Raw genomic sequence first — 24,486 nt, forward strand, 5'->3', positions numbered from 1 at the left:
AAATTTTACATTTTTCTGAATTTTTTTTACTATTTATTAATTCACTTTGAAAATTACTGATCTAACGGTGGTTGCTGATTTTACTGTTTTGCTAAATGAAAAGGGAGACACGAAAGAATAATAAACTAAACATCTATAATTAAAATTATATATTTTTGTTGAACTAATATTACATATGAAACAACTATCGTCTCATTTTTTAGAAGTTCATCGGTAACATATAATCTCTAGAACTTAAATATCAAAATTAAATTAGTAGATGTGGCCATTATATATGATCATGTTTAGTATGCAAACATGCAATAAATTATGCCATATGTTTTTTCTAATGTAGTTTTGATAATTAAGGATCAAGAACTTGTTAAAATTCATTGATGAGCATAATTTATGAATAATTGTTTCATATATTTTCTTCTTATAAAAAAGACATAAAAATTACATAGTTTTTTTTTTTATGTGTAATTGGAGCAATATAATTGATGTATATTAATATGTGAACAAATCGAAGGGATCAATTCGCTGAGATTCAAATAAATTCAAATGGGTTGATTATCGGTTAACCTCGGTCTATGTAGACCACAATCATGACAGTGGGTCCATGTATAGTTTAGATCCTTCAAACTGAGTTCATTCAGATCCCCTTATATGAAAGCCCAGTGAAATTTTAGTTTCTTACACTGACACGTGGGCCCCACTGTTTATATGTGTGATTTACGAACCCAAGTTGCACCCTGAGCTGTTTCTAACTTGGTTTTGCTAAGTGTAGTCCAATATTACACCCACAATTGTATCCAGGACTAATAAAATTCATAGAAAATATATTTTATGTATAATTTTATTTTAAGAAAATCATTGCCCAATCTTATGACTTTTCAAAAAATTAGGGTTTTAGGGTACTTATTTAATCAAATTTCCAAATAATTGCCATGATAAATCCCTTTGATAAATTCTCAATATTTTTAGGGTTCAACAGATGCATGGTCAAGATACTCCAGAGATTTCATCACTTAGATTTTCAATTCCAAAGTCTCAATTCATGGTTATTTTCAATTCCAAAGTCTCAATTCATAATTAAAACCAGCCAACCCAATTCCAAAGTCTCAATATACAGTGAAAAATATAGTTCCAATTGGATTTGACACCAAACAAATAACTACTGTGAGATAATCATTCATCTCAATTTTCTAATTTTACCCTTGAAAGCAGATATTCCCACAATCAAAATAGAGGCAATCTACTATCCTTGAAAAAATGAACTTGTAGGTCCAGGAACCACCTAGCTGCACCTGACCACCACTCCTTGTCGATACCGCCACTATGTTGCACTCTACCGGAGTACCATGCACATGATGCTATCCATGCCACCCTCCACCTTCTCTGCTCCACATACCTTTCTTATATTCATACCTTCCAATTAGAAATTCTCAAACCATATATACCTATGCTCATCAAAATGTATATGTATGTAAATTTTATTGAATTTTTCAATTGTTCAGTGAAAATTGCACTATGCAAGTTTATTGAGTAAAAGAAAAAAAATACTTCTGCAATGCTTTCTCCGGCCAATGTTGGACACCACAATCTTGAATTAAATAGCGTGCAAGGAACACAACATCTACGAGAGCAGAGCTTGCTCCAAGGCTTATTTCAGGTGTCATCGGGTGCATCGCATCACTAGCAACAGTGATGTTACCACTGTGGGCCTGGCCCAGAGCAATGTCCCATGGGGTCCGAAAGACAATTATTGCCCGTGTCAGAGTTTTGAGGTCAGTGTTTTTAGTGACAGCTAGGAACTCCATAGCGAAATCCTTGGCTAAATTGGTTTGTACATCCTTCAGTATCAGCTCGGGGCTATTCGGGATATCAAACTCTGCATATATTTTTTGAATTGCTATTTAGAATAAATTTTTCTTTCCAGAAATTGATCATGAAGTTTAAACCTAGTTACAAAGAAATACTTATAATGGATTGATCCTGCATTAGAATTTGGGCAAGTAATTTGTAATAAGCCTAATAACAGAATTTAAATTATACTTTAAGAAATATTTATGATCAGATAACAAATAATTAACTTAAAGAAATATTTATGATATCAAATCAATCAGTCGTACTAGTACTGCTACTGGTACCAGTACAGTTATCGGTACTAGTGGTACTAGTGGCACTGGTACATCTTAGCTATGCTGCAGGGATATGGGTACGGGTATCGTACCAGATACGATACAAATACGGTGATATGGTAATTTTTAAAAATTTTGGATACGATACGCATATTATATATATATATATATATATATATATATATATATATAGAGTACGGCTAACGCGCTTCCTCTAGCATATGGGCCGAAATGCTTCCGGTGGAAATTTGAAATTTCAAAATCTAAAAAGTCGATCTGAACCGTTCATCTCCTTCTCCATATTAATATTTGCTTAGAGACCAAATTTTACATTTTTCTGAAATTTTTTACTATTTATTAAGCCACTTTGAAAATCGCTGATCCAATGGTTTTACTGTTTTGTTAAGCCACCGTTGGATCAGCGATTTTCAAAGTGGCTTAATAAATAGTAAAAAATTTCAGAAAAATGTAAAATTTGGTCTCCAAGCAGATATTAATATGGAGAAGAAGATGAACGGTTCAGATCGACTTTTTGGATTTTGAAATTTCAAATTTCCACCGGAAGTATTTCGGCCCATATGCTAGAGGAAGCGCGTTAGCCGTACTCTATATATATATATATATATATATATAGAGTTAGGCTGGGGTGCTATGGATAGCATAGTGGGCTCTATGCTACGGCTCAATATTCGAGTTTTCAAAATCCAAACGGTCGATCCGAACCGTTCATCTTATTCTCCATATTAATATCTGCTTGGAGACCAAATTTTATAATTTTCTGAATTTTTTTACTATTTATTAAGCCACTTTGAAAATCGCTAATCCAACGGTTTTACTGTTTTGTGCAGCCACCGTTGGATCAACAATTTTGTAAAATGCTTAATAAATAGTAAAAAAATTCATAAAAATGTCAAATTTGGTCTCCAAGCAGATATTAATATGGAGAATAAGATGAACGGTTCGGATCGACCGTTTGGATTTTGAAAACTCGAATATTGAGCCGTAGCATAGAGGCCTCTATGCTATCCATAGCACCCCAGCCTAACTCATATATATATATATATATATAGGAATATGCTAGCATGCTATGCATAGCATAGAACCCCTCCATGCAACGGCTCGGATTTTGAGTTTTCAAAATCCTAATGGTCGATCCGAACCGTTTATCTTGTTCTCCATATTAATATGTGTTTGGAGACCAAATTTTACATTTTTAGGAATTTTTTTATTATTTCTTTAGATTTATTGAAAATCGCTGTTTTTTTATGGTCCAGATTTGTTGAAAACAGCGATTTTCAATAAATCTAAAGAAATAGTAAAAAAATTTCAAAAAATGTAAAATTTGGTCTCCAAACACATATTAATATGGAGAACAAGATGAACGGTTCGGATCAACCATTAGAATTATGAAAACTCAAAATCCAAGCCGTTGCATGGAGGGGTCCTATGCTATGCATAGCATGCTAGCATATTCCTATATATATATATATATATATATATATATATATATATATATATATATATATATATATATGAGGAGGGTTAAAATGCACCTCCCTTTTGTGCTCCTAACGTGCACCCTCCTCTCATATCTTCACTTTCAAAGTTCAAATAGTTGATTCGAACCTTCCAACGTGTTCTCCATATTAAAATGTGCTTGGAGACCAAATTTTACATTTTTTTTAATTTTTTTACTATTTTTTAAGAATTTTTTAAAATCATCACTTTGCTGAATTTTTTATTATTGTTTAGCTTAATCAAAAATTCTGAAAAAATAGTAAAAAATTTCCAAAAAAAGTAAAATTTGGTCTCCAAGCACATTTTAATATGAAGAACACGTTGGAAGGTTCGAATCGACTATTTGAACTTTAAAAATGAAGATATGAGGTGATGGTGCACGTTAGGAGCACAAAAGGAAGGGTGCATTTTAACCCTCCTCTATATATATATATTTAAAAAATTCCACCATATATACTAATTCTATAATCAAACCATATATATTGACTATATATATACATATAGAGGAGGGATCGGATGACACCCTTTTTTAGTGACATCGGATAACATCGTGCATTTTCAAATTTTTTAAAGTCCAAACGGTCCCAAACCATTCAACTTGATGGATATCTTAAAATGTGCTTGCAAATCAAATTTTACATTTTTCTACTATTTATTAAGATGGGTAGAAAAATTCAACGGTCTGAATATAGCGATTTTGTTAAATACTTAATAAATAGTAAAAAAATTTCAAACGGTCACAAGGGGAAGGTTGTCAGATCTGACCACTTAAAAAAAACTATAAGAAAGACCTATCAGCTCCAACATTTAACAGCCAAGTCAGCTTTGGCTGACTTCTACCGGTCAGGTACATTAAACAGCCACAAGGGGAAGAAATAAGCCGTGCAACAAAAAAAGAAATGATATAATGTCAAAGAAACTTATCTTACAAGCGAAACCGCAAGGAAGCCATGGTTGTCGCATGCCTGCCTTTCTAAGAAAACAGTCCACTTCAAGAAAAGCTCCATCTACAAAAACAAAAGTACAACTCAATTATCGATACTAACTAAGAGTGAAGGTTGTGAGATCTGACCACCTAAAAAACTATAACATAGACCTATCAGCTCAAACAACTAACAGCCAAGTCAGCTTTGGCTGACTTCTACCGGTTATGTACACGAAACACCCACAAGGAGAAGAAATAAGCCTTGCAACAAAAAAGAAAGGATATAATGTGAATGAAACTTATCTTATAAGCGAAACTGCAAGGAAGCGGTGGTTGTTGCATGCGTGCCGTTCCAAAAAAGCAGCCAACTTCAAGAAAAACTTCATCTACATAAACAAAAGTACAACTCAATTATTGGTACTAACTAGGAGTGAAGGTTGTGAGATCTGACCACCTAAAAAAAACTATAACATAGACTTATCATCTCAAACAACTAACGGCCAAGTCAACTTTGGCTGACTTCTACCAGTTATGTACATGAAACAGCAACAAGGAGAAAAAATAAGCCGTGCCAAAAAACAAATGATATAATGTGAATGAAACTTATCTTACAAGCGAAACCGCAAGGAAGCAATGGTTGTCGCATGCGTGCCGTTCCAAGAAAGCAGCCCACTTCAAGAAAAAGTTCATCTACATAAACAAAAATACAACTCAATTATCGGTATTAACCAAGAGTGAATGTTGTGAGATCTGACCATCTAAAAAAAACTATATCATAGACCTATCAGCTCAAACAATTAACGGCCAAGTCAACTTTGGATGACTTCTACCGGTTATGTACACGAAACAGTCACAAGTAGAAGAAATAATCCGTACAACAAAAAAAAAGAATATAATGTGAACGAAACTTATCTAACAAGCAAAACCACAAGGAAGCCATGGTTGTCAAATGCGTGCCGTTCTAAGAAAGCAGCCCACTTCAAGAAAAACATCATCCACATAAACAAAAGTATAACTCAATTATCGGTACTAACCAAGAGTGAAGGTGTGAGATCTGACCACCTAAAAAGAAACTATAACATAGACCTATCATCTCAAACAACTAACGGCCATGTCAGCTTTGGCTGACTTCTACCAGTTATGTACACGAAACAGCCACAAGGAGAAGACATAAGACATGCAACAAAAGAAGAAAGGACATAATGTGACGGAAACTTATCTTACAAGCGAAACCGCAAGGAAGTAATGGTTGTTGCATGCGTGCCGTTTTCCAAGAAAGCAGCCCACTTCAAAAAAAGCTTCATCTACAAAAACAAAAGTACAACTCAATTATCGATACTAACCTAGAGAGAAGGTTGTGAGATCTGACCACCTTAAAAAAAACTATAACATAGACCTATCAGCTCAAACAATTAATGGCCAAGTCAGCTTTGGATGACTTCTACCGTTTATGTACACGAAACAGTCACAAGGAGAACAAATAATCCGTGCAACAAAAAAAGAAAGGATATAATGTGAACGAAACTTATCTTACAAGCGAAACCGCAAAGAAGCAATGGTTGTCGCATGCGTGCCGTTCCAAGAAAGCAGCCCACATCAAAAAAGCTCCATCTACAAAAACAAAAGTACAACTCAATTATCGGTACTAACCAGGAGTGAAAGTTGTGAGATCTGACCACCTAAAATAAAACTATAACATAGACCTATCAGCTCAAACAACCAACGGCCAAGTCAGCTTTGGTTGACTTATATCGGTTATGTACACGAAACAGCCACAAGTAGAAAAAATAATCCGTGCAACAAAAAAAGAAAGGATATAATGTGAATGAAACTTATCTTACAAGCGAAACCGCAAGGAATCCATGGTTGTCGCATGCGTGCCGTTCAAAGAAAGAAGCCCACTTCAAGAAAAGCTCCATCTACATAAACAAAAATACAACTCAATTATAGGTACCAACCAAGAGTGATGGTTGTCAGATCTGACCACCAAAAAAGAAACTATAACATAAACTTATTAGCTCAAACAAGTAACGGCCAAGACAGTTTGGTTGATTCTACCAGTAATGTACACGAAACAGCCACAAGGAGAAGAAATAAGCTCAGCCAAAACAGAAATGATATAATGTGAATGATACTTATCTTACAAGCAAAACCACAAGGAAGCGATAGTTGTCGCATGCGTGTCATTCCAAGAAAGCATCTTACTTCAAGAAAAACTCCATCTACATAAACAAACATAAAACTCAATTATCGGTACTAACCAATAGTGAAGGTTGTGAGATCTGACCACCTAAAAAAAAACTATAACATAGACCTATCAGCTCAAACAAGTAACGGCCAAGTCAGCTTTGGCTGACTTCTACCAGTTATGCACACGAAACAGCCACAAGGAGAAGAAATACGCCGTGCAACAAAAAAAGAAATGATATAATCTGAATGAAACTTATCTTACAAGCGAAACCGCAAGGAAGTAATGGTTGTCGCATGCGTGCCATTCCAAGAAAGCAGCCTACTTCAAAAAAAGCTCCATCTACAAAAATAAAAGTATAACTCAATTATCAGTACTAACCAAGTGTGAAGGTTGTGAGATCTGACCAACTAAAAAGAAATTATAACATAGACCTATCAGCTCAAACAATTAACGGCCAAGACAGCTTTGCATGACTTCTACCAGTTATGTACACGAAACAGTCACAAGGAGAAGAAACAAGCCGTGCAACAAAAAAACAAAAGGATATAATGTGAAGAAAACTTATCTTACAAACGAAACCGCAAGGAAGCCATGGTTGTCGCATGCGTGCATTTCCAAGAAAGCATCCCACTTCAAGAAAAACTTCATCTACAAAACTAAAAGTACATCTCAATTATCGGTACTAACCAAGAGTGAAGGTTGTGACATCTAACCACCTAATAAAAACTATAACTTGGACCTATCAGCTCAAACAAATAACGGCCAAGTCAGCTTTGGCTGACTTCTACCGAATATGTACGCGAAAGAGATACAAGGAGAAGAAACAAGCCGTGCAACAACAAAAAAATGATATATTGTGAAAGAAACTTATCTTACAAGCGAAATCGCAAGGAAGCCATGGTTGTCGCATGCGTGCCTTTCCAAGAAAGCATCACACTCCAAGAAAAACTTCATCTACAAAACTAAAAGTACATCTCAATTATCGGTACTAACCAAGACTGAAAGTTGTGAGATCTAACCACCTCATAAAAACTATAACTTGACTTATCAGCTCAAACAAGAAACGGCAAAGTCAGCTTTAGCTGAATTCTACCGAATATGTACACGAAACAGATACAAGGAGAAGAAACAAGCCGTGCAACAAAACAACAAAATCAAATAATGTGAAGAAAACTTATCTTACAAACGAAATCGCAAGGAAGCCATTGTTGTCGCATGCGTGTCTTTCCAAAAAAGAATCACACTCTAAGAAAAGCTTCATCTACAAAACTAGAAGTCTATCTCAATTATCGGTACTAACCAAGACTGAAGTTTGTGAGATCTAACCACCTAATAAAAACTATAACTTGGACCTATCAGCTCAAACAAGTAACGGCCAAGTCAGCTTTGACTGACTTCTACTGAATATGTACACGAAACAGATATAAGGAGAAGAAACAAGCCGTGCAACAAAACAACAAAATAAAATAATATGAAGAAAATTTATCTTACAACCGAAATCGCAAGGAAACCATGGTTGTCGCATGCGTGCCTTTCCAAGAAAGCATCCCACTCCAAGAAAAGCTCTATCTACAAAACTAAAAGTACATCTCAATTATCGGTACTAACCAAGAGTGAAGGTTGTGAGATATAACCACCTAATAAAAACTATAACTTGGACCTATCAGCTCAAACAAGTAACGACCAAGTCATCTTTGGCTGACTTCTACGGATTATGTACACGAAACAGTCACAAGGTGAAGAAACAAGCCGTGCAACAAAAAAACAAAAGGACATAATATGAAGAAAACTTATCTTACAAACGAAATCGCAAAGAAGCCATTGTTGTCGCATGCGTGCCTTTCCAAGAAAGCATCCCACTCCAAGAAAAGCTCAAACTACAAAACTAAAAGTACATCTCAATTATCGGTACTAACAAAGAGTGAAGGTTATGAGATCTAACCACGTAATAAAAACTATAACTTGGACCTATCAGCTCAAAAAAGTAACGGCCAAGTCAGCTTTGACTGACTTCTACCGAATATGTACACGAAACAGATACAAGGAGAAGAAACAAGTCGTGCAACAAAACAACAAAATAAAATAATGTGAAGAAAACTTATCTTACAAACGAAATCGCAAGGAAAACCATGGTTGTCGCATGCGTGCCTTTCCAAGAAAGCATCCCACTCCAAGAAAAGCTCCATCTACAAAACTAAAAGTCTATCTTAATTATCGGTACTAACCAAGAGTGAAGGTTGTGAGATCTAACCACCTAATAAAAACTATAACTTGCACCTATCAGCTCAAACAAGTAACGGCCAAGTCAGCTTTGACTGACTTCTACCGAATATTTACACGAAACAGATCCAAGGAGAAGAAACAAGCCGTGCAACAAAACAACAAAATAAAATAATGTGAAGAAAACTTATCTTACAAACGAAATCGCAAGGAAACCATGGTTGTCGCATGCGTGCCTTTCCAAGAAAGCATCCCACTCCAAGAAAAGCTCCATCTACAAAACTAAAAGTACATCTCATTTATCGGTACTAACCAAGACTGAAGGTTGTGAGATCTAACCACCTAATAAAAACTATAACTTGGACCTATCAGCTCAAACAAGTAACGGCCAAGTCAGCTTTGGCTGACTTCTACCGAATATGTACACGAAACAATCACAAGGAGAAGAAACAAGCCGTGCAACAAAACAACAAAATAAAATAATGTGAAGAAAACTTATCTTCCAAACGAAATCGCAAGGAAGCCATGGTTGTCGCATGCGTGCCTTTCCAAGAATGCATCCCACTCCAAGAAAAGTTTCATCTACAAAAGTAAAAGTAAATCTCAATTATCGGTACTAACCAAGACTGAAGGTTGTGACATCTAACCACCTAATAAAAACTATAACTTGGACCTATCAGCTCAAACAAGTAACGGCCAAGTCAGCTTTGGCTGACTTCTACCGATTATGTACACGAAACAGATACAAGGAGAAGAAACAAGCCGTGCAACAAAACAACAAAATAAAATAATGTGAAGAAAACTTATCTTCCAAACGAAATCGCAAGGAAGCCATGGTTGTCGCATGCGTGCCTTTCCAAGAAAGCATCCCACTCCAAGAAAAGCTTCATCTACAAAACTAAAAGTACATCTCAATTATCGGTACTAACCAAGAGTGAAGATTGTGAGATCTAACCACCTAATAAAAACTATAACTTGGACCTATCAGCTTAAACAAGTAACGGCCAAGTCAGCTTTGGCTGACTTCTACCGAATATGTACACGAAAGAGATAAAAGGAGAAGAAATAAGTCATGCAACAAAACAAAAAAATAAAATAATCTAAAGAAAACTTATCTTACAAACGAAATCGCAAGGAAGCCATGGTTGTCGCATGCGTACCTTTCCAATAATGCATCTCACTCCAAGAAAAGCTCCATCTACAAAACTAGAAGTCTATCTCAATTATCGGTACTAACCAAGAGTGAAGGTTGTGAAATCTAACCACCTAATAAAAACTATAACTTGGACCTATCAGCTCGAAAAGTAACGGCCAAGTCAGCTTTGGCTGACTTCTACCGAATATGTACACGAAAGAGATACAAGGAGAAGAAATAAGTCATGCAACAAAACAACAAAATAAAATAATTTGAAGAAAACTTATCTTACAAACGAAATCGCAAGGAAGCCATGGTTGTCGCATGCGTGCCTTTCCAAGAATGCATCCCACACCAACAAAAGCTTAATCTACAAAACTAGAAGTCTATCTCAATTATCGGTACTAACCAAGAGTGAAGGTTGTGAGATCTAACCACCTAATAAAAACTATAACTTGGACCTATCAGCTCAAACAAGTAATGGCCAAGTCAGCTTTGGCTGACTTCTACCGAATATGTACACGAAACAGATACAAGTAGAAGAAACAAGTCATGCAACAAAATAACAAAATAAAATAATGTGAAGAAAACTTATCTTACAAACGAAATCGCAAGGATGCCATGGTTGTCGCATGCGTGCCTTTCCAAGAAAGCATTTCACTCCAAGAAAAGCTTCATCTACAAAACTAAAAGTACATCTCAATTATCGGTACTAACCAAGACTGAAGGTTGTGAGATCTAACCACCTAATAAAAACTATAACTTGGACCTATCAGCTCAAACAAATAACGGCGAAGTCAGTTTTCGCTGACTTCTACCGAAGACGTACACGAAACAGATACAAGTAGAAGAAACAAGCCGTGCAAAAAAATAACAAAATAAAATAATGTGAAGAAAACTTATCTTAAAAACGAAATCGCAAGGAAGCCATGGTAGTCGCATGCGTGCCTTTCCAAGAAAGCATCACACACCAACAAAAGCTTAATCTACAAAACTAGAAGTCTATCTCAATTATCGGTACTAACCAAGAGTGAAGGTTGTGACATCTAACCACCTAATAAAAACTATAACTTGGACCTATCAGCTCAAAGAAGTAACGGTCAAGTCAGCTTTGGCTGACTTCTACCGAATATGTACACGAAACAGATACAAGGAGAAGAAACAAGTCATGCAACAAAATAACAAAATAAAATAATGTGAAGAAAACTTATCTTACAAACGAAATCGCAAGGAAGCCATGGTTGTCGCATGCGTGCCTTTCCAAGAAAGTATCCCACTCCAAGAAAAACTCCATCTACAAAACTAAAAGTACATCTCAATTATCAGTACTAACCAAGAGTGAAGGTTGTGAGATCTAACCACCTAATAAAAACTATAACTTGGACCTATCAGCTCAAACAAGTAACGACCAAGTCAGCTTTGGCTGACTTCTACCGATTATGTACACGAAACAATCAAAAGGAGAAGAAACAAGCCGTGCAACAAAAAAACAAAAGGACATAATATGAAGAAAACTTATCTTACAAACGAAATCGCAAGGAAGCCATGGTTGTCGCATGCGTGCCTTTCCAAGAAAGCATCCCACTCCAAGAAAAGCTCTATCTACAAAACTAAAAGTATATCTCAATTATCGGTACTAACCAAGACTGAAGGTTGTGAGATCTAACCACCTAATAAAAACTATAACTTGGACCTATCAGATCAAACAAGTAACGGCCAAGTCAGTTTTCGCTGACTTCTACCGAATATGTACACGAAACAGATACAAGAAGAAGAAACAAGTCATGCAACAAAATAACAAAATAAAATAATGTGAAGAAAACTTATCTTACAAATGAAATCGCAAGGAAGCCATGATTGTCGCATGCGTGCCTTTCCAAAAAAGCATCTCACTCCAAGAAAAGCTTAATCTACAAAACTAAAAGTACATCTCAATTATCGGTACTAACAAAGAGTGAAAGTTGTGAGATCTAACCACCTAATAAAAACTATAACTTGGACCTATCAGCTCAAACAAGTAACGACCAAGAGTAGATGTTGTGAGATCTGACCAAACAGTCAATCTGAACCGTTCAACACGATCTCCACATTTATATGTACTTGCAGACTAAGTTTTATATGTTTTATATAGGTAGAACACTACTATTGAATGGTCTAAAATCTTTAGATAAAGTGATTTTCTATGTAGCAAACGATACCGTATGCAAAGGTATATGTTACAAATTATGCTAGACAGGTAAATATTTCTTGAATTTGTATGTAACGGACGGTATCCTATCCAAAGGTAGTTCTAGTGGTTTGTAAGAAAGGAGCATATATGAAGATTAAAGGAGCTCTTGCTTGTATAATAGTATATATAAAGCTTTATTAGAGAGCAAATAAATATTTGTAAAGGTTTATTACACCACAAACTTATATGGTAAGGAGCTAATTTCACAAATAAATTACTACAAGTGCTAGCAATTTTTAAAGTAGTCATTAATATTGGAAAATGTAAGCAAGAGTTATCATACAAAACAAAAATTGCAAAAAACATGTGACATATTTTACATGGAAATATAAGTTATCAAACAAAACAAAAATTGTGACAAGCATATCATATATTTTACATGAACTGCCAATAGTAGGTAACTACATTAGTTATGTAAACATTAGTTCATTACAAAATGATTAGCAAATTAAATGACAATAACACTTAGGTGATATGATATAACACAGTGCTTATGTCATTCACGGTGTAGTGGTGTAGAGCTTTCATCATCAGCAGAACGGAGAACAATGCAATGAATAGTAGACAAAACGGTGTAGTGGTTCTTGACCTACTTCAATATATAACTAAATTTGGAATTAATTAACTTCATATTGTTTTATTGATAATTTACCAGTCTAGGAGAGCTTCTATTCTTCTGAAGATATTGTCAATTACACATGTAGCATGTCTTCGTGGGATGAAAGTTAAATCAACCTCTGAACAACAACAAACATGAAAATTTAATGAAATTTAATGAGATTTAATGAAATTTGTCGTATAGAACTAAAGTGTACTTGAATTTGATATGATGGATTTGTTTAATTTTAATCTCTTTTTTAAACGCTAATTTTCGAGAAGTTCTGGTAATATGCATATATGGACCGAACTGTGCTACAAAACAATTTCTCAATTTTTCAAGTTTGAACAGCTCATCCGAAATAGGTGGAAGAGCAACATTTGTAAGGGGCTGAAATGGAATTCTAGGCTGCAATTGTTGAGAGGTTAGGATTTTGAATGTGATGCTTGAATATATTCAATAATTCTATGAAATCTCCAAATCTATGATTCAAACTATGTAACAAAGATCTTACAAGTATGTATCATTTATTCTTTTGAAAAACTTTGTAATACTAAGATGCAATAACCTGTACCAGCAACTGGAAGTATGTGTTATCAAAGCAGCTCTTAAAACCAATATATGTTTTCTTTCATTAGTTTGTGTATTAAATAACTGGGAAAGCATTTTTCTAAGAAAATGCGCACAATATCCTAAGGAAGAGAACATAAGTGATCAATTTTATGGAATATTTATAATGTGGTGATCATGTTGGGCGGTTCAGATCGACTATTTAGACTTTGAAATGGAATATTAATCCATAGTACGGACCAATATGTGCTATGCATAGTACCATAGACTCACTTTTAAACAAACTAAACTACACTCGACAGTAAAAAAAAGCTGACCTGTTGAATTAGTTCTCATTTATTGTAAACTTGGTAGCCACTACCAAGCAATTTCAAAAAACAGAATTAGTTCTCTACTCTAAAGCTTAGATGGATCAAGTGTGAGAGAGACACTAACTTCACTTGTAGCCACACAGTCAACTGATATACCCAAGTCTTCAAATATAGAAAATACCTACTCCAGAAAAAATAAATGGAAAGAAATGAAATTAAACTAGAAAAAATATTTAGTTAGATTTTTGAAGTCAATTAACAGCTTGCACGTACCTTAGCTAGGAAGCCAAATTGACCAAGCATTCTTGTGCTAACTATATCCAGCATTGTCACATTTCATTTCAGAACTAGGCTTGTAAGTATGCTCTGCGAATATAGGAAATAAGTTCAACTTAGGAATAATCAATGACCATGTATAAAAAATAAGGAATCAATTCAGAACAGAAAAACAAAATTTGAAGGTATTATGGCACAAAAATTACAGATTTAAGAGGTATCTTGAACAAAAATTTGCAGCAATGCAAAAAACTTGCAAAAAACTCAAAAAAGTATAATGTACACCTGATAAGTTAGAATTACCATGCAAATTCTCAAACAAATATGATATACTAAACAAATCCAACAATCATGAATGAATTGCTCATTGACATGTTCTTCTGAAACAAAATGGTCCATTCGATTTAAACATTTACTTGTTTCATGGAACAATGATTTTACACTACAAATTACTCTAGAATTGAATCTGAATTATATAAATTGACACGTTGGATTGACACATAGAACCCCTCAATACGCCCCACTAAGAGTTACAAATATATACATGGACTAAAACCACTAATACCAGAATATCCATATAGCCAAAAACATGCAACTGAGTTTCTGTAATACGAAACAAGTCACGATCCATAATAAACCAGTTTTTGTCTTTCTTTTACTCGTTAGATTATTAAAGGACAGTTGGCAAATCGCACCGCAGAGAATTCATGATATAGGCCGTATTTAGAAGAATAAGATTTTGTTCTTAGTACTACTACCATCCAGACCAGGTGACACTGCAATACAAGGTCACAATACAGACAAAAATAGAAGAATGTATATGTTCAAAATAAGTAGGAGAGAGAGAGAGAGAGAGAGATATGGCTGGCTGAGGATGAACTGAGAAGCGGACACATTTAAAGGCAGTTCCAAAGCTGTGTCAAATTAAATACAAGTTAGAATGTCGAAACACAATTACAAAATAAAGAACAACAATAAATGATTGGTACCTTTGATAGTGTGCGTGAATGAGACAGCAACAGCAGCGAAGGATATATTGCTAGTGACGTGACCCCATGGCAAACTGCAACTGGAATAAGTAGCTTGACCAGTTCCGAGTTGATGGGCTACAAAAACAAACAAGGTATTGTTATATTTCATTAGTATTTTTTTTCTTTCCAAAGAATGCAACTGGTTCGAAGGCTGAAGAAACACAAAACAAAACAAAAAAATGTTGGCGTAGAGACAAGAGACAGAATAAAAGTCACAGCTACAGTAATATGCATAGTGCATATTGGTTCGTGTTATGGATCAATTTCTTCATTTTCAAAGTTTAAACAATCGATCTAAAATGTTCAATAAGATTTTCGTATGAAAATGTAATTGCAGATCAATTTTACATTTTTTTTTAGAATTTTTTACTATTTTTTTAAAAAGGTCGAAAATCACTTTATCTAAAGATTCTAGACCTTCAAAAGTAGTGACAATTAGTCTGCAAGTATATTTTTTATATTATTTCACATTGAACGGTTCAGATTAACTACTTGGACATCGAAAACAAAAATATTGATCCGTAGTACGGACCAATCTGCGCTATGCATTGTACCATAGCCTTGCTGAAAATTAAAATGTTAACAAAGTTTTCTATTTAACTTACTGCACGCTCTAGTAGACCCATGCCCCAGCTGACAAGGAAATACACTACTCCCACGGTTAGATGAATTGCTGACACAAAACTGCTGAAAAAGAAGGATAGATGTCAGCTTACTATAAGTTCAACAGCTCGACACTGGGCCCCACACTTTTTACAAAAAAAAAGAAAGGACAGTAAGCAAAGCCAAATAACCATGTACTATGGGTACAGGAAGTAATTGTGATCTTCTTGTTAAGGGTGTTGAAGATCACATTGAGGAAATACATGCATGGGATATCAATCAAGTGATGCACTAATTAATATATTTGGGAAAAAATGATATGGTTTTGGTAGTATGTTCACAATGAGGCGGGTCTTGGCGAAGAGGCTTTAACAAATTGGGCTCGAGAAGCAGTGCTGACCTGATCTGTCGACCTGATATTAGGTTTCCACCTTTAGAGATAGCTCGATATTAACTCGCTTCCATAATAATGGTCCATGCCATGTCTAGCACCTACACATAAAAAATCACAGATAAAATATGGTTATTGTTAAGGCATAATCTTATACAAATAAGAAAGACCCAATCAACACAAGCATACCAGTCTACCAGTGTACATTACGTACCAGTAAGTCATGTTTTGATTTCAAACAAATCTGAAGAAAGAAGAAGTGCATCAAGAACCAAAAAGAGAAGACCGACAAGTTATACATATGCATCTGATTTTCCTAAGTTACAAATCATTTTTCTCAAGGAAGAAAAGGTTGAAGAATCTGATCATGTGAGAAAACATTTAATTAAGGTGAAACAGGTTATACAAAATGCTGTTCCAATGCGCAAAAAGGGCTAGCAGGAAGCATAAATTTCAAAATTCATAAATTTAAAAATGAATATTACACACCTTACTCAAGTCTCTTGATTTAGTGATAAGTGTACCAGGAGACGACACGACAAAGAGAGGAGAGGCGGAGAGACAGGGAGATAGGGTTTGGGTCCAGAGGCGGGAAGGCGGAGAGGTAGGGGGATAGGGTTTTGGTCGAGAGGCAAAGAGGAGGGAGGGTTTGGGGTTTGGCTTTGGCTTTGGCGCAATTAATTTGGAGGGAATATTTGGTCTGGCGCACGGAGAGGAAAGGTCGGCGTTTTGTTTGCTTCGATCGAACACAGAGAGAAAAGGCTGGCGTTTTTACTCAGAGCCGGTTGGCTAGCACCAGTATAACCCCATTTTGTTGTAGTGTCTTCCCCGATCTCTCTTGCGCTCTCTACCTCGCTCTTTCTCCGTTGAGAAGAACTAAATGGCACTAAATAGAAGTATGGGAGTATCATTTCCAAAATGCCCTTATACAAAAGTACAACCTACATGAAATGAGATCACATGAGTTAGTGAAGAGAGTTGCTACCTAAATGAGTAACACAATTACTACAACTAACATGGTAAAAAACTAAATAATACAGTGGAAATTTGCCAGAATAATGATCAGACTCTGCAATAACAAGCTACTTGGTTCTTCTTATAACTATGTGCTCAATTTATCTTAATTGTAAATTAAGATAAGCAAGTCTCTATTTCTATAATTACCCTCATGCAAACAAAAGGTTCAAAAAAAATAAAAAATAAAAAGAATGCAAAATCATGTACCCCTAAAATTGTTTGCATGGAAAACATAATGTAAGAGGTACAAAGACAAACCGGCTCAGGAAGTTGTGATTTTCTCAAGAAAGATTCCACAAACTTGAATAAACAAACAAGCAAGCGCTGGAAATGGGGCCAGCCTTTAGGAGAATTGCATGTCAGAATTTTAGGCATGATTTTCTCGTGGCACAGCAATTCAAGCCAAGGAAAACTGAAAAAAGGACAAAGAGAAAATAAAATCATAAATAAAATAATTCCCAATTATAGAGAAATTAAAAAAAATTTCTATCAGACAAACTTGAAAATTCTAAATAAGAGCAGCAAGCTTGAATAAACAAACTAATGAACCAATAGAATGGAAAGAAAAGAGAGAGATAAACCTAAAGCTTGGCACTATCAGTGGCAGCAACGCAAGGAAGGCACTTGCAAAACAAGTCAAGACCTGAAATAACAACCTCATGTTATAAAAGAACAGGAGCACCAACAAAGAAGACTTTACATAGAAGCCATGGCTTCATATTAATTGATCATACATCTAAATTGAATCAAATAAATCTCAGGTTGATGGCATTATATACAAGAAAAACCTCTACATTTTCATAATTACATTGACAGATACGAGAAATTGTAATATCTACGTAATACTTCCAGTAAGATAAGGTACAGTTTATTACAATGCTATGGTCCATATAATAAACATACCTGACAATTAGCGCCATCAAGATCTGGAGAAACATTATCTAAGAGCCAATTAACAAATAGTCTAAAATATGGTCTGGCATTACATATCTCCTATGTACCTAAGGCATGAATTCTAGAATAGTTCCAGAGTATTAAAGAGCTGATAAAAATTCTTAATAGGCTTATGCAAAAATAATATCACATATATAGTTTAGATTCCGCTATTCAAAGTTCCTCATCAATTGTTTATGTTTAGTAGACATGATCCAAAAGTAAACACTAATGATGTATCCTGATAGAAATCGTTCACATTCTAACCTCCTAAGAATAAGGTACTTAATATATGTGCAAGAATCCAGCATTACCTTAAGAATTACAACATGTTGTAATCCACCAAGCACAGCTCCATTAGAAAATATGAAAGCAGGTCCATCTATGATCACAAAACAAAAAATAAATAAAATTGTTGGGTAAAAATTAAAAACAATCATATTTTGTAAAAACAAGTAGAGTATAATAGTTTAATAACCTGTTTATCAGACTGAGCAGCTTGGAGAAACCGTTTCATGAAGACATATGGAGTCGGTGCAGACATGTTGAATTGGAGAGTCTTTACAATCAGCCATTCCTGATCAAATGTTAAAAAAATGTTGCAATATTATAAAGAAATTCTTCTTGTTACAAAAAATATACCAACTAGTTATAGTATTTGCAAAAAGCACCCCATACATGAACATAATTTCCCTGCTACCAGAGAGAGATAAAAAGCAGTGACCTTTGCCCAATTTTTTTCACGGAGAAAATAATTCTTGAAGCTAAAACAAAAATTACTTCTAACCTATCCATTAAAAATAGGTGTTCTCGGCAAATGATTAAGCTGGTTTTGCCAAATAAAATAAACAGCCGAGTGCACACAACAAGTCTATAATGCCTTCTTACCATGTTAAGGATTTCCTGACGTGTGTAGGCATGGTCAGAGATTTGCACCAGATCCTCAACTACGGGCACAGAGACCTCCTCATATTTGCATGCAAGTAGCATTGCAGTAACTCCAACCAGCTGCAACTTCTTTCGTTGAACATTTTTCCGTTCTAGGAACCGGTCAATAATGTTCACAGTTAGATATAGTGTCTCATCCATGAGCTCAAACTTGTAATGCACCTGAATATGGAAAAGAAAGAAAGAAAAAATTAATATAGATGAGTAACAATAAGTTAAATTCCGACAATTTAATCCTGAAAATCTAACAAGCTTTTTTTTATCACAAGTTTTAACTAGTTACAATTTTCATGTATGAAGATCATATGAACTATTGTGGAAAGATTTTGGTTATGTTTAGAAGTCGGGGCATTATATTCATTTTTCTTTCGTTAAAAAATTAGGGGCACCTTTGTGATTTTTCTTACCTTTAAATAGTTGGTGCATCCTTTTGACATGTTTACTTAACCTTGGTTTGAAAACATTACTAGTTTCACAAATGCCGACAAAATTACCTCAATGAGCCAGTCAATCACAATAGCTCGCATCCAATCATTGATGTCTGGTTGCTTAGCCATGTACTCGGGGTTCACACAACTTGTTTCCTGTGAAGTAAAATTAGTTAATTAATTACTTCTAAAATAAATAATATTAATACACTTTTCGTTGATAATCAAAGGGCCTATTCCTGAGAGATCACCACTTTTCCTCAAAGTTTGTTTTCTTGGAATAAATATTGCCAGATTAGCACATCTGGGCACCAAATTATATTTGGAAATTAGATCAAAATTATGACTCAATTTGGCATTATTTCACCCATTTTTTTGCAACATAAAATAGATTGACAGCCCAATGAAATAATAGGTAACCAGAAAATTTTGAACAGTGCACGACTACTTAACAGGTACTACACCAGACAAAAAACACATTTCCAAAACAGTACAAAAGTGCTTGATTTGCATATATTTGGCAAATAGCAAATAGACCAGAGTACAGACTGAACTGTGACCTCATTTTACCACAGTTTTGCAACTTAACTTGACAACATTCCCAAAATTGTAAAATAAGGCTTGATTGCACATTATAAGAAGAAAAAAGTACCTCAATGTTTCTGTAAGTCCCGTATATTTCTTCGACGTAGTCGACAACCTTTAACGGGTTCTTAGCTCTGTTTAACACTGCACTTAGCAAAACGAAACATGATATCTAGAATCAGAGGTTCACTGCCAAATTATCTCATCAAAATTCCAACATTCACTTAGATCCTCTAGCATAATATAATAAATGAAGTTAGTTTTTCTCAATTTGAGGGAAGAAATCTACCTGCTAGTTTGATTCAAAAGATGGCTCTGCGTTAGGAGTGTAGCCTGCTCTGACAGCACCAGATCCTGATCCAACTAGAGATCTGAAGCTCCCTAGCCCCAGAAAATCCTTGTTTCTGCGTCTTAAACCCTGAGACACACGATTTCTACATTACGAAATTGAAGAAAATAATGACCAAATCGAAAGATAGGCTATCTCGTGCGCGTTAGAGGTCTGAAAGGCCGGCTCCGCTTCGTCTCCGTCTGCCGCTCCTGGCGTTCTCTCCTCCCCGATCTCTTCTCCTTCGCCATGGCTGACATCCCTTTCTCCTCCGCCTCCTCTCCCGCGATCTCTCTAGCACGCCTGCTCTCTCTCGCGCGATCGCTTTCTCTCTCGCGCGCGCGAACGCTCTCTCTCTCTCTCTCTCTCTCGCACGAGCTCTTCTCTCTCTGCTCTTTTCTCTCCTCACGCTTTGTCTTTTTCTCTCCCAGCTGAAGGAACTTCAAGAATGAACTCTTATTCTTTAGTGAGCTGAGAAAAGGTAAGTTACTTCTTTTGTTACTTCTTAAACAAGTAAAACTACTGTGGCGGTGCGATCAAAAGATACGGAAAATCTTTTATTTATTACCATTCCAAAATAATATTTCTTTTTTGATATAATTTAATTAATAGTATTTAAAACTATATCTTTACATAATCTTACGACATAATTAAACATGTAAAACAAGTAAAAGAATTCAAATTAAATCTCTAAAGTCACTAAGATAATCTATTTCTTTGTTTAATTTAATCAGTAGTATTTAAAACTATATTTTTATATTATCGGGTGACATAACTAAACAAACAAAAAATTCAAAACTAAGTCTTAAAGTCAGTAAGATAATAAATAATATGGCTTGAATTTATCGGAATGTGCAAGTGAGAAAATAAAATTCTCCATATCAAATTTTAGTACATATTTTGTCATATATAGCTGATGGGGAAGGCATTAGACACATTTCATCAAGTTATCAGTTCAAATCTCCATTAATCTTTAATTAATTTGTTTTCTTTTCAGGATGAGAAAGGCATTTTATTTTCCTTTAAAGAGGACTGCAGGATTTCAATCCAGATATGGTTCATAATATTTGAACCGCTTTTTTTTTATCAAGATGACATTATATAAAACTTCTAATAAATAGACATTTAAATGCTGCTCTCTCGATCGTATGTTATTGTATATTATTTTTCTTAAATGTTATTTTTAAAGTTATAAATATGTTATTTTGTTTGAAATTTGTTTTTATCTCTTGCATTCTAAAATGATTTTCTTTTTTAAAGTCAGATGTAAAATAAATAAATAAATATTCCTCAATATTCATTATTTGTATTCCGTTAGATCTTTGAGATTTTTAAATATATTAGAAGAGGAAATCTTTTATTATATTACAAAAGTATATCAGCATTAATTATATATGTTGATAATTTTTTTCTGGCTCTATAAATTTATTGACTGTTTACTTTTGAAAAAATATTTTGGCAACTAACATTTAATTATTATGTTTGCCAAAAATCACTAGAGAAAATAGCATATTTACTTATATAAATTATTAAGCACAAGAGACCAGATGGTGACCCGAGATGGGACTCTACCTGTGTCTCGCCGGTATATAATCCCTTCAATTAAAGGAAGACTCAGCGACAATTAATATAAAACATGAAACGAAAAGCTGCGCAAAGAAATTGTTAATTGCATTGTACTTGATCTTTTGGTGATGCCTCGAAGTTGAATACTCGGTTTTCATACCTATTATATATAGTCAAAATTTAGCTAACTAGGCACATGCAGTACAGTACGCTTATTGGGAAATATGGATAGCTTCCCCTGTTTGAGCCTATCATCTTGAGAGCTGGCCTACTAGGCATCACTAAAATTAAGACCCAAGCATTACGACATGGTCTTTAGTATTTTTTTTTTTTTGGTATCATAGTTGCATATCGCATGATAACAATTTTCTTTTTTGACAGAAAGCTATGATAACAAAATTAATTTTGATTAATTCTGTGATGAATTTGAAGTTCATTTTGTGATTGAACTGACGCAATTAATCTCAATAAAGTTATGCAGTCTAAAGAAAAGAAATGAAGAACACTTTAAAGTAACTGACCCCATTCAGAGAATTAAGTCATTCAATTCTTCCAATTTTTAATTACTGACGTGGGAGAAAGGATAAGTATTGGGCCAATATGGCTTGTTGAATCACTACACCTGTCCAGAAATTTGTTCAATAACAGGGTCTCTTCCAATTATCAGGGAAACTATTAATATTCATCATGTGTAGAATTGATTAATTTAAAAATATAATTATGAGAATTTTTAATTTGTGTTAAAGTTTGAGAATTTGAAGTTGTTTTCTTGCACCTTGAAATAAAAAGTCTATTGTCTTTTTTCTTAGACTTAATTTTATCTATTCAGATTATATAAAGAAATAAATCATCCCATTCAGATTATTATAGGAATCAATGAGTTAAAAAACAACATGATAAATTATTCACACAAGTACATCGGTGAAAGCTCTTGATATCAATTAAAACAAAATCAAAGGGCAGTAAACTCTACACGTGCACATAAAGAAAATAATATGCATGCATCCTCTATGTCATATTTTGTATTTTTTTTTTAAATTATAATTGAACTTGTAAAACCGACAGTTTGGAAAAGATTAATTGAATTTGACAATATTTATTTTATAATTAAATAATTACTGATAAAAAAAAATGTAATCATGATGAATCAAGAACATAATTAATTAAATTATTTCCTGACGATGGATCCCAAGAAATACAATTAATTATTGTGAACAAAATTATGAGTGATAGGAGCTGATACATGCATGCTTTGGTGAATTAATTAATGTGGAGTGTAGGACCTAATTAATATGTGAAATTCCAAGTATCATTACTAAATATTAATTAATTAATTGTTACTATTTGTTAACCGGTTCGCTGCATGTATCATAATTCATAATGATACTTGTTTTCGATTGATTGATTCGGCTACAACTTGACATTAATTTTACAAATAAGATCAAAGGTACTTATTGATGCACATAAATTTAGGTTCATAGGATTGATTTACCCTTCTCAAATCCAAGACCAACTCTATCATTTTTACAATATGATTGATCATGTATCAACTTGCTCACATAGTAGGAATCTAGACTAGCGACATTTGAAAATTCACTAGGAGATCTTAATGCCCGAATTTCGGTCTCTAAGGTTTGAACTTTAACTTTTAAAATGCTTATTTCACCTAGGTGCGATGCTTTTAACTTTTTATTTTCAAGTTCTAACATGTCATTTTTAGCAATTAATTTTTGAATAATACCTTCATTTTCAACCAAGGTTCTATTTGACTCGTCAATGAGAGATCGCAACCTAGATTCATTAGCGTCGTGCATTAGGATTTTATTTGTGAAAGTGCTCGTATCATTGGTTTCTAACCGATTGGTACTCAAGTCATTATTGGTCTCATTTGTGATTATACAATTTTCAATGTCAATTTCACCACTATATTCTTCACCACCTTCATTTATAAATTCAAGTTCGGTCTCATAACCATCAAGACTAAGTGTTGAGTTTACCTCATTAGTGAAGTTTGTTGGGGTTTCGACTCCATCATCCCTCTTCTTGGCATTTCTTGATTTAGCAAGCTCCATGAGAAAGTTGATGGTAGTCTCATCGATGATGTTCTTGCTTGCAATAATTGAGTCCATGTCAATCTCCGAGGAAGCTTCATCTACGCTTGCCATCAATGCAAGGTTGGTCTCTTCTTCATTCTCCGATTCCGTATCGGATTTATCCGTCTCACTATCCGAGAACAAGGCTTGCATAGCCTTGGCTTTCTTCTTTTTGTACCCATCGTACTTTTGTCTTGGTTTTCGATCTTGTTGTGTTTCACCATCCGTGTTCTTTAATTGTGGAAATAGCTTGAAGCATGTTTGAATGGAATGCCCCTCTCTATGGCAAGCGAAACACATTACCCTTTTGTTTTTCTCTTCTCGTTCCTTGTTGTATTTTCTTTCAAAATCAAGCATCCCTTGGAACATCTTGGATAAGAGAAGAGCATCCTTGGATGTTTTATGATCAATTTTGTTAATAAATTGATCATTTGAGAGACGGGTGTTTGAGGAGCTTAGAAAGTTACGG

General features: G+C 34.5%; 1 protein-coding gene and 1 long non-coding RNA gene across 2 annotated transcripts; both read right to left on the bottom strand.

Moving 5' to 3' along the window:
- Window positions 1–1,268: 1,268 nt before the first annotated feature.
- Window positions 1,269–6,138, bottom strand: LOC144543831 (uncharacterized). The gene is made up of 6 exons (XR_013508094.1): window positions 6,098–6,138; window positions 5,788–5,867; window positions 5,176–5,253; window positions 4,568–4,949; window positions 1,543–1,870; window positions 1,269–1,390 (listed from the first exon to the last, which is right to left on the bottom strand). It is a non-coding gene; the product is annotated as an uncharacterized LOC144543831 (long non-coding RNA).
- An 8,584-nt stretch (window positions 6,139–14,722) lies between these two features.
- LOC144576214 (cyclin-B2-1-like) lies at window positions 14,723–20,781 on the bottom strand. Its single transcript, XM_078326516.1, has 12 exons — window positions 20,320–20,781; window positions 20,098–20,174; window positions 19,512–19,601; window positions 18,958–19,179; window positions 18,548–18,646; window positions 18,384–18,451; window positions 17,718–17,779; window positions 17,395–17,548; window positions 16,609–17,060; window positions 16,129–16,220; window positions 15,731–15,809; window positions 14,723–15,200 (listed from the first exon to the last, which is right to left on the bottom strand). The coding sequence occupies exons 3-6, from the start codon at window positions 19,572–19,574 to the stop codon at window positions 18,392–18,394; spliced, it is 444 nt and encodes a 147-aa protein (XP_078182642.1). The 5' UTR covers window positions 19,575–19,601; window positions 20,098–20,174; window positions 20,320–20,781; the 3' UTR covers window positions 14,723–15,200; window positions 15,731–15,809; window positions 16,129–16,220; window positions 16,609–17,060; window positions 17,395–17,548; window positions 17,718–17,779; window positions 18,384–18,391.
- Window positions 20,782–24,486: the final 3,705 nt, after the last annotated feature.

Source organism: Carex rostrata, chromosome 25 (genome assembly GCF_964058835.1).
Source record: "Carex rostrata chromosome 25, lpCarRost1.2, whole genome shotgun sequence".
Lineage (NCBI taxonomy): Eukaryota > Viridiplantae > Streptophyta > Magnoliopsida > Poales > Cyperaceae > Carex > Carex rostrata.

Bases quoted from the DNA above. Each gene is read 5' to 3' on its own strand.
- LOC144576214 (XM_078326516.1), bottom strand. From the start codon at position 19,574: ATGGCTAAGCAACCAGACATCAATGATTGGATGCGAGCTATTGTGATT. The intron at 18,647-18,957 runs GTAAGAAGGCAT...ACATTTGATCAG, and splicing joins GTCAGGAAATCCTTAACATG to GAATGGCTGATTGTAAAGAC. The intron at 18,452-18,547 runs GTTATTAAACTA...TTGTGATCATAG, and splicing joins CTGCTCAGTCTGATAAACAG to ATGGACCTGCTTTCATATTT.